Genomic DNA, 12,100 nt, shown 5'->3' with positions numbered 1-12,100 from the left:
AGCATTTAGCATTAGCTCACAGAATATGGTCACTTGTGGCTCCAATGAGCCAAGTTGAAGAAAAAAAAGTAAACTGGTGTCTTCAAAACAACAGTTGAACCCCGATGGGAGATGTCACGGTGGCGCCATCCACCTCATGCATGTCAAATCATGTGGGAAGATCTGACTCTTACCGTTCTTTTTCTAATGAAGCCATCTGTACGATTCGTCTGAAAAGCAGATGGCGCACCAAATTAAGACCATGAGACTGGCCCCTCTCAGATTATACATTTTACAGTATATGTGATGAGTAAAACATTAACTAACACCGAGGCAAAGTTCATGGGGAGTTCAAAATGAAGAGGATTCCTCTCAGGAGCATGACTGTGATCAGAGATGTAAATGATATTCCACCAGTTAGACATTAATAGAATGTGAACACGACTTCACCAAAAAGAAGTCAAATTATAAAATGCTAATGTATGTAAGCCATATCACAGTAAAAAATACAGTGTCAATATTGTGCAGCTCTGTTTTAACTAGAGCTGCACAATATATTGTTTGAGCATCGCCATCGCAATGTATGTGTGCAAGAATCCCATCGAATGTTCTGCAGTGTTGGAGGTAAATGAACTCAATGTGTTCTCATCTAATTTCAACCTGGGTACCTGACACACAGGCAACTAGTTATAAAACATAACAAATTAAGCAGGAATTAAAACGGGTTGTAGAAATCCACTCAATTTTTGTCAAAATGATTATAAATTCAACTTTTTTGAACTGTTAGGGTCCAAATACACAAATAAATGAACCAAAGATTAATAAAAGTGCAAAAAATGACCCCTTAAAGGTAAGGTAAATTTGACTAAAATTACATGAGTTTTGATTGGGAATTTTGCCATAAGTAAGTAATTGAATTAGATTTGTAAATTTCCATCAGTAACTCACAAACACAAATAAATGGATGAATTAAAAAAAGGACGTTGTTTCCAAAATGTTAGATGCTAGACAGTAGAGCTGCACAATATATCGTTTGAGCGTCGTCATCGCAATATATGTGTGCAACAGTCACATCGCAGGTCCTGCAGTGTAGCAGGTAAATGAACTCAAAGTGTTCTTATCTAATTTCAACCTGGGTACCTGACACACAAGCAACTCGATTTTTGTCAAAATGAATATAAATTCAAACTTTTTTAACTATTAGGGTCCAAATACACAAATAAATGTACCAAAGATGAATAAAAGCAGGTTTAGCAAAATATGACCCCTCTAAGGTAAGCTAAATTAGAATAAAATGACATGAGTTTTGATTGGGAATTTTGCCATAAGTAAATAATTGAATTAGATTTTTAAATTTCCATCAGTAACTCACACACACAAATAAATGAATGTATTTAAAAAAGGACATCGTTTCCAAAATGTTAGATGCTAGACAGTAGAGCGGTACAATATATTGTTTGAGCATCGTCATTGCAATGTATGTGTGCAACAGTCACATCGCAGGTTCTGCAGTGTAGCAGGTAAATGAACTCAATGTGTTCTCATCTAATTTCAACCTGGGTACCTGACACACAAGTAACTAGTTATAAAACGTAACAAATTAGGCAGGTATTAAAACGGGTTGTAGAAATCCACTTGATTTTTGCCGAAACAAATATAAATTCAAACTTTTTTAACTATTAGGGTCCAAATACACAAATAAATGTACCAAAGATTTATAAAAGCAGGTTTAGCAAAATATGACCCCTCTAAGGTAAGCTAAATTAGAATAAAATGACATGAGTTTTGATTGGGAATTTTGCCATAAGTAAATAATTGAATTAGAGTTTTAAATTTCCATCAGTAACTCACACACAAATAAATGAATGAACTAAAAAAAGGACGTTGTTTCCAAAATGTTAGATGCTAGACAGTAGAGCTGCACAATATATCGTTTGAGCGTCGTCATCGCAATATATGTGTGCAATAATCCCATCGCAGGTTCTGCAATGTAGGAGGTAAATGAACTCAATGTGTTCTCATCTAATTTCATTCTGGGTACCTGACACACACTACGCACAGTGATCCACCAATCACAAGCGTTCTTAGTCAGTTTGCCGAAGCAGACCACGCCCCTGTACATGGAGTGAGTCGCTGGTAAAATGAGCAACGAACAAGAGAAAATCACCGAAACTGAAGACTTGGTGCAAAAAAGAAAATCAACATCAGTTATCTGGAATTATTTTGGCTCCAAAAAGAATGATGTTGAAACACGTGATCTGTTACAAGAGGAAACACAACTAATTTGACCATTTACGCTGGCATCACACAGCTATTATATCCTCCTGAGTATTTTTTCATATCGCAATACATATCGTAAGGTTAAAAAAAACCAAAACTGCAATGTCAGTTTTTTCCAATATCATGCAGCCCTATTTTGAAGTATTTTTAAGAGTAAACCAGCTCTGACAGCAGAGTTAAAAGTCAGTGTAAAGTTCTGCACAGATGCAGTGTAAAATTCAACTCTACAGAGTGATGATTAGTGCCAGTCTGTCACATTGCATTGTGGGTACTGGACATTTTACTCACTGTGTTACTACCATTATGTTTACTATTTTACTCACTACTTTATGTGCAGGGGTTTGAGGGGGGGGTTGTGTTAATGTTTATTTAGGTTAATATGTGTGTGTGTTTTACAACGTTTATTGTCCTTTTTATGTTTATTTTTCATTAATGTGACACCATTAGTCAAACCTGTAGGCAGAACAATGCTGAACCTGATTGTTTCTATGAAGCTGTCACTGTATCGCAGGCGAAGAGGTCTTTGCTCTTTCAAAGTAAAAGCACTTCTTGGAGTGTTTGAAACCCGTAGAGCAAATATTCTCCCTTATGGGTGTAACAAGAAAACACACAATCAATCATTACTATCTAGTCAGTGGTTTCCAGCCTTTTTTAGCTCATGACCCCATTTTAACATCACAAATTTCAAGCAACCCCAGACATTCAAAATGGAGACTCTTTTTTTTTTGCTAAAATTAATTTATTTTTAATCATGTAATAGTTTGTTACACTATGTTGCAAATAAATGTTAATTTTAGATGACATTTAGGCTATATAATACATATTATTATGGACGGAGGCAGAAAAGCCAGGTTGAGATTTCTATTGATTGATGAACATTTGAAAGATAAACAGTCCCACAGTGCTTCAGTTTCAGCTTCACAGTTTGTCATGTCTTTTATGCATTAGGATTGTCTCTCTCAACTCAACATATATTTTTTCATTAGTAAGTTTTTTATTTTTATCAATTACTAGAAATTCCAGGCGACCTCATGTGGGGTCCCGACCCCAAGGTTGAAAAACACTGATCTAGGATGTACCATATGTCAGAGTTGTACTTATTGGATGTGTTAACTGTTATTTATTGCTACTGCACTGTCACTGTATTTATTGCAAATGCTGTATAACTTTTTTAACTGGGACCCCAGGAAGACTAGCAACCACGACGATGGAAGCTAACGGGGATCCTCGATAAACAACAAACAATAAACTACCCAAAGAACCACTTCAAGAAAATTCTGAAAGTCGTCTCACAACTCCCACCATGGGAAATCCTGCAATTCTACATTGATTCAGTATTAACTAATTAATATAACTAAACACATTTGGAGTAAATATAACCCTATGAAGCAGTGGTTCCCAACCTTTTTTGACCCCACTTTAACATCACAAATATCTGGTGACCCCAGATATTCAAAAGGGAGACTTTTTTTTGTTGCTAAAATTAATCTGGTTTTGATCATGTAATAGTTTGCTATACTTTGTTGCAAATAAACATTTATTTTAGACAACAGTTAGTCTATAAAATGTATATTATTATGGATGGAGGCAGAAAAGCCAGGTGTAGATTACTGCACAAAGTGAGAATTTTATTTCCCTTAGACAGGATATGTACAGTCAGTCCAGCTTGGATTTACAAGGCTGACAATTAATACTGAACAAACAAGAACTCAAACTATGAATTATGAAAGAGCTGCAGCATCTGAAACCGACCACAATGAACATTTGAAAGATAAACAGAACCACAGTGCTTCAGTTTCAGCTTCACAGTTTATCATGTCTTTTATGGATTGGGACTGCCTCTATCAACTCACCATATATTTTTTATCAATATGTTTTTTTTATTTTTTTTTTTTATCAATTGCTAGCAATTTCAGGCGACCCCATTTGAATTCCAGGCGACCCCACGAGGGGTCCTAACCCCAAGGTTGAAAAACACTGATCTAAGGTGTACCATATGTCAGAGTTGTACTAACTGGATGTATTAACTGTTATTTATTGCTACTGCATTGTCACTGTATTTATTGCGAATGGTGTATAAATTTTTGATGTCTTTTTAACTGGGACCCCAGGAAGACTAGCAGCTGCTATGGTGGAAGCCAATAGGGATCTTCGATAAACAATACTACCCAAAGAACCACTTCAAGAAAATTCTGAAAGTCATCTCACGACCCCCACCTTGGGAACTCCTGCAATTCTACATTGATTCAATATTGTTTCAATATAATTTAAATCAATATTAATAACTACATTTAGAGTAAAAATAACCCTATGAAGTGTAATCATATTACTCTCAACAGTGTGAAAATACCACATTTCATTGTTAATTTTGACACTTAAGTGAGTAGAATTTTACTCTAATTTTGAGTGGGACCAAATGTTATCTGAAACAGAGTTAAATTCAACTCTCTGAGAGTTAAATTGACACACTGTTTTTTACTGTGAGAATCCATTCTAGATCCAGTCCATTTTAAACATACTGTCCATTCTGTAAAGTCAAACCATCTTAAAACACATATTTTCCTGACATTGCTTCCATTCAGGGAATTGTTTTAATCTGGCACAGGCATTAAAGTATATAAAATATAAAAAAATATATATATATTTTATAAAAGATATAATTTTATTCCTTTCAGAGTGGTAATAAAAGCTAGTGAGGCATCCACATATGCTGTATCCCAGCTCAGAGGTTTTATCTTTATGCGGTGATGATACTGTTGTGGCCTGTATCAGCTGTACAGTGGACTCTGTTCAGCCAAAGCATGCACACTGTCATTTGACAGATTATTGGATCCATCTAGATAATGTAAACATAACAGCCAAGTGTTAAAAACCCTACTTTTTCGGGAGGTTATGATGTGTTATTTGCTTGAATCTCTTCCTTCTGCTTTATGGTCAATGTGCTGCTGAGTTGGTTTTCATGTTATTTTGTCCAATAAAGGTAGAAAGCCACGTTTACCCACGACTAAGTTTTACTATGATATACAGTACATTAGTCCCATTGCACTTTTCAGAAGGAAATTCTGGACTGAGGGTACAAATAAATAAAAACAATTCTGCCGTGCGACCAGTTTTGATTCCACTGACAAATGATTCATCATAGTTTACATCAATGACAACTTTTTTCACTGCCAAAAATGAGATCCTGTATGAACACTAAAAAAAACCTGCTGACGTTCTTGTCAACAAAATGTTAGGAAGAGGATATCTGGGGATTTACGCTATCTCTGAAACCTCACGCTTCCCAATAAGTGGTGTGAGGTTAGTATACTTACAAAATATATAAAATCATGAATAGAGATGTAAATCATCTAAAGCAGGGGTGTCAAACTCATTTGAGTGCAGGGGCCACATACAGACTAATATGTTATAAAGTGGGCCAGACCAGTAAAATGATACAAATAATAGGATAAGAACTGATAAATAATGTCGACACCTAAGTTTTCTCTGTTTTTGAGTGAAAAAAGTCAAATTTCATAATGACAATGTTTACATCTACAAACTCTACTTGAACATAACAGGAACAAATACGAACAACCCGAAAATTCTAAAGAAAAATAAGTGCAATTTTGGCAATATTACACTTTAGTTTGTCATTTGTACATGTACATCATAACTTACAGATCGCAGTGGATCTACAAATACACCAAACATGTAGTAACAGGCAGAATATTGGTACAATTCCACATACTTCTCTTAAGACATTTCAGGTTATTGAATTTTTTTGTAAAAGGCTAGTCTGTAAATGAAAACGTTTTTGTGTAATTTTACCTTTTTAACACTAAAACAAAGAGAGAAATTTGTGGTTTTCTTTATTTATAGGTTATTATGATAGTGTTTTGCTGGTCTGACCCACTTTAGATTGAATTGACCTAAAATGATTTTAATAAGATTGATTGTGAATATCTTCCGAGAAATTTTTGCATTTCACAAATTCATCCCACGGGCCAAATTGGACCCTTTGGCGGGCTGGTTTTGGCCCTCGGGCTGCAAGTTTGACACCTGGGATCTAAAGTATATTATCAAGACTGCTGTATTTTAATTTCATTTCTACATATATGTATACATGTTCATATACATATATATATATATATATATATATATATATATATATATATATATATATATATATATATATATATATATATATATAATTTGGTGCAAGTCTACGTGGTGTGAATGGGTGTGTGTATGAGTGTTTGTGTTGTTTTGATTCATGTTCTTTATCTATATTATTGTTTACTTTGTTTACCTTTCATTATAAAACTTAAATACCAATAAAAATATTGTTTAAAAAATCATCTAAAGTATAACATTATTTTAAGAGCAAACTGCAATGATGAATCAATTATTTGTCATTAATTTAACTGGGAACTCTTAATAAGTGATGATAATAGCAATCCTAATTTTAATTCTGTGATTTCAGCTTCTTAAATGTGAATATCTTCTGGTCTTTGTGGATAAATAGTACATTACAGTCTTCCTCTTTGCAGAAGTAGTCATTCTCATAACCTCCACAAATAAACATACATATATGGAAGACAAATTAAGGGAAAAACCTGTTCAGAGCCGTCATTACAAGGGTGAAGAAGCAACCAGACACAGGATACGAGAACTCACCGAATAATGGTTTGATATCAAAGTCATGTGCGATGGCCTGTGCAGTGAGGTTGGATAATTATAACACAACACTGTTGTATATCCAGATAATGATCATTATCACAATGTACAGGGCGGGGAAGCAAAATGTACAATATTTTGAGGCAGGGATTGAAAGACAGTGTCTGACCAATTAGTTTATTGAAAGTCATGAGAATTTAAATCTTCAAATCATATTTTACTACATTTCTAACGGTCTTGTTGTCTACCTCAAGTTCAATTGCCATTTTTCTCATGGATTTGGTTGGATCCTTTAGGATTTTGGATTTGAGAGCTTTAATAAAAGCTTTGGTACGGTTTTTGTTGCTTCGTCCACTTCCAGACTTTCTCGTAATAGTTTTGCTCATAGTCATTCTCTTCTTTACATTATAAACAGTCTTTATGGACACTCCAACTATTTTTGAAATCTCCTTTGGTGTGACGAGTGCATTCAGCAAATCACACACTCTTTGACGTTTGCTTTCCTGATTACTCATATGGGCAAAAGTTTCTGAAAAGGTATGGATAATAGTGTTAGGTATGATTATGACATCAATATATGTTTGGTTTCAAAACAATTGACGTAGTGCCTGCTGAGAAAAAACAACTAAATGTTCATTGTAAATTTCACTTCCCCACCCTGTACAGTATGTTTTTCTTTTGTTTTTAAGGTTTATTTAATTTGCATTTTTATTTAATTTACCTGATCCTTTTTTTTTTTTTACGTTGAACAACCATTTTGTCATATTGTCAAATGTTCTGCTCTTTGGGGTTTATCCTGTTCTAAACATAAACACAAATAACAGGGTTTTATGAAATTTAATTGCATCGAATAATAACTCAGATTGGACTCTTTTTGTTTATTTTGATTTATTTATAAGCAAAATATGCAAAAAAATAATCACAAGATGAGACACATTTAAGGGGCGTGTTTTGTCTTGATACATCCGATGTCTTTCATCTTAAATTATCTTTAACCCTTAAAGACCCAGTGCTACTTTTGTGGTAGTTCCCTAATAAATGTATCTCTAGATTTGACCTTTTTTAAGTGATTTATTACCATTTATTCTCAAATCAGCCTCTGTATTTTGTGTTTTTTCAGTGTAAATCATGCATTTTCTTATATTTATTTCACTGATCATGTAGATGTTCATTAAAGCTCTGATTAAAGTTGAGGATTATTATAAAAGAAACACAGTAAATGGAAGAAAAAGTGATTTTCTCAGGAAATCTATCATTAACTGAACATAAAACAAGCATCTCCTTCCACTGTCATTAATCAAACTCTATGGGTTTTACTGGTCAGTCAATATTGTAGAAGATGACGGTGTTTCCACGTTCACTACAGAGCCTCTAAACGTCCAAAGGGGTCATATCTGATGACCATGAAAAGAAGACAAACTGTATTTTACACTAATTATTTGCATGTATTGATAAGATTAATGGATCAGCAGTTATTTAACATTTTATATCAGTAGATGATTTTAGTTTGGGTCTTTATGCGTCAAGATTTCGTCTTATTATGTCTTTTAGGCTGTTTTTGACTGGCTGCATATATTACATATTACAAATAATTAACCCTTTCATGCATGGCTTATGAGAACCATAATCAAGATTTTTTTTTCCTGAGTGTTTTTATTCCTCTTTAGGCATTAAAAAAAAAAAAAAAAAACACCAATGCGATTGAATTTTTTTATGAACCTATTTTTCACAGAGTTACAAAAATGTCCACTCAGCTGGACAGCATGCGTTTCGTTTTAGAAGCAAAGAAACATTAATTTACTGATATACTGTGTGAGAACTATGAAATAAAAACATTTTTAAAGCTGCTAATCCGATGTTTTCTCACAATTTAACATATTCTAATGCTAGTAATTACTCACTTCATGGAGATGATATGCAAAAAAAAAACAACTTTTTGTTTAAAATTATGAATTAGGCTTTTTTTTTTACGTTCAACCATGTTAGTGCAGATCAGGTTTATCTAGAACAGCATAGTTGCAGTAATGGTATGAATTGCAGTGTTTTGGATGATGCATAAGAGTCCACTGTGTTGGCTGATATGGAATGAAAACAACAAAACTAATGACTATACAAGAGAACAGCTGGAGAATAACTGTCCACTGTAGTGACCACTATGCATGAAAGGGTTAAGAGTGGCTTATTCAACTTTCATTTAACCCTTTCATGCATGAATTATGAGAACCTTAATCCAAATTTTTTTCCTGAGTGTTTCTATTCCTCTTTAGGCATGACAAAACCAATGTGATTGAAAATTTTCTTATGAACCTTTTTTTTTTTTTTCTTGGAGTTGCGAAATTATCCACTCAGCCGGACAACGTGCATTTAATTTCTGAAGCAAAGAAACATGTATTTAATGACATATTGTGTGAAAACTATGAAATAAAAACATTTTTAATGCTGCAAATCTGATGTTTTCTCACATTTTAACATACTCTAATATTAGTCATTACTCACTTTATGGAGACAGTATGCAAAAAATAATATCAATAACAAGCAATTAATTTATACTCAAACATGTTACTGCAGATCAGGTTTATCAAGAACAGCAAAGTTACAGTAATGGGATGAATGTCAGTGTTTGTGATAATGCATAAGTGTCCACTGTGTTGGCTGATATGGAACTAAAACAACAAAATCCATGACTATGTAATAGCTGTCCACTGTAGTGACCACTATGCATGAAAGGGTTAAGACAAAAACACAGCCTTTAAACTAAAAATGAATAATAATAATAATAATAATAATAATAATAATAATAATAATAATAATAATAATAATAATAATAATAATAATAACACTGGGTTACAAAAAATGTTTTTTGCAAGTTCTCTAGGTTTTTTTCAACTGAATTAGGACCATTTTGCACCGCTAAATCCAAAAATGACATCTGTTTTTCTTAATCAGGTCAGCTTTTTTTGCTAATTTGATTTTGAAAAATTTTATCTTCTCACAAAATATAATAATTAATACCAAAATAAGATTGGGAAGCACACTTTATGAAACGTGTGACTTGATTCCTGTTAGGTACAATGGTGTATTCACCGCAGATGTAGCAGAATACGTCAGGCTTATTTTTGCAAGCTCTTCTAGTCGAAGCCATTTCATTCACCTGTAATATTAAAAAAAAACATTAATCATAAATTGGCAAAAGTAAAACCTTCAGAACTCGTTTATTGCAAGAAATATGAAAGAATTTTGTATCATATGATGTGAAAATGCCCATAAATGTAAGCAAAAATGTTAAAAAGCCAATATGTAGGTAGCATAGTTGAGAAAGTTGACCTGATTGAGCAAAATTAATGTGATTTTTGGATTCAGCACACCAAAATTATCCTAAATCAGCTCAAAAAACTTAAACAATAAATTTGTTGTTCAGTGTAATAACAATAATAATAATAATAATAATAATAATAATAATAGGACAATTAATTATTATAGATATCAAATGAAAGTATGCTTTTATGTGTACATTATCGGCCGTGCCACCCAGTTCTACTTTATAATGAACAGATCTAAACCCCAGTCAAACCTACGGGGAGACCGTGGACTGACGTATTAGACAGTTCTTTCCACTACTCATCCATCCCTCCACAGAGTTCACAGCCTTGAATAGAACCGAGCCCTGAAGCTGCAGGACCGTAGTGATTCAACACCTTCTTAAGACACTTACTGTATTTTTTTATTTATTGTTTTTTTGGTCTTCAACTTGTACCCGTATATATTTTTTTATTAGGCTTAGTCATGCAAAAGTCAAAGAAAAGTGATTCCAAATCCCCATTTTAACACCACATGGGGAAAAGCAATTTGACTTCAGTAATGTCTTTTTCAATATATTGCACAGCACAAAACAACAACACAATTACCAGATCACAGCACTAGTGTGTAGCCTTCAGACTCCACCACTGTGGTATTTTAGATTTTCCAGCTGACCAGGAGCAGCAGCCTGCGGTACAATACAGCTTTATCCAGTCAGCAATTTCTATTCTCCAACACACAACAGCAAAAACACATCCTGAGCATGTAACAGTACTATCATTAACCTTTTTGGATAGACGCAGAGTGTGTGTTTGTGTGTGTTTGTGCAGAATAACCACAGTTTCCAGTTGCACAAAGGGGCTCATAAACCTGTTTGCATGACCTTCTCATCATCTCACATGCAAAACTCATGGTGCTTCAAAACCAACACAATATCTTCAACTTCTCCTGCTGCGTGGCGTGGCACTGTGTGGAAACTAGACTGCAAAGTGGACAACGGCCAGCATCAGCAGCACACACACACACACACACACACACACACCTCCTATTCCTATGTAGGCGAGATGTGTCCGCCGCGCAACAAGCAGAGGACACATGGATGAACACGACGCACGTCTCACACACTTGTACCCCCCCCACACACACACACACACACACACACACACACACACACACACACACACACACACACACACACACACAGAGGAGCCGTGAGGGTACAAGGGGCTGTGGAAAAGGCGGAACTTCCAGGTGAGTGTGTAGGTGATGTGTGTACTTACGGTGCGTGGCGGCAGACGCTCCGCTGAAAACGCGCAGAGTGGAAAGGGTAACCATAGGAAAGAGCAGCAGCAAAAGCATCTTTCCTGTTGTTTGTTGTTGTTGTTCTTATTGTTGTTGTTGTTGTTATCTCTGTTGTTGTTGTTGTTGTTGTTGTTGTATTATCCGTGTGTTTGTGCGGGATTTTAAAAAATAAATAAAAAAGAAAGAGCGGACAGGTTCCTCCTCGCGCCTCCAGCGTGGAGGGATACACGGAGTCTGATGTGGAGGAGAGCAGAGCAGAGCAGAGGAGAGGAGAGGAGAGGAGAGGAGAGGAGCGCACCGACGACGACCAGAGGAGAGGAGGTACATCCCACCTCTCTCTCTCTCTCTCTCTCTCTCTCTCTCTCTACGTCTCAATTTCATTCTTAAGTCGCCGAACAAAAGGATGGTGATGCCCAGAGATTTGCCAGAAGAAAAAAAAAATATTCTAAACCAAACAAAACAGACATGTTGTGTGCGCAGCAACGACAATAAGTATTTAAAAAAAATCCCACTAAGAATACAACTAAATACATTTATAATAACAGAAGCAGAGTGGGGTGTTGTGCAGGTATTGTCTGCACTG

General features: G+C 34.8%; 1 protein-coding gene across 1 annotated transcript in view; it reads right to left on the bottom strand.

Moving 5' to 3' along the window:
• LOC115412764 (contactin-associated protein-like 5) overlaps nt 1-11,736 on the bottom strand; it is a 308,387-nt gene extending 296,651 nt beyond the window's left edge. The window contains exon 1 of the mRNA XM_030125412.1: nt 11,496-11,736. Coding sequence (XP_029981272.1) covers nt 11,496-11,574 — 79 coding nt within the window. The 5' untranslated portion in view covers nt 11,575-11,736. The remainder of the gene's footprint in view (nt 1-11,495) is intronic.
• Nucleotides 11,737-12,100: the final 364 nt, after the last annotated feature.

Source organism: Sphaeramia orbicularis, chromosome 21, assembly GCF_902148855.1.
Source record: "Sphaeramia orbicularis chromosome 21, fSphaOr1.1, whole genome shotgun sequence".
NCBI lineage: Eukaryota > Metazoa > Chordata > Actinopteri > Kurtiformes > Apogonidae > Sphaeramia > Sphaeramia orbicularis.
This window is presented reverse-complemented; position numbering and strand designations above follow the sequence as displayed.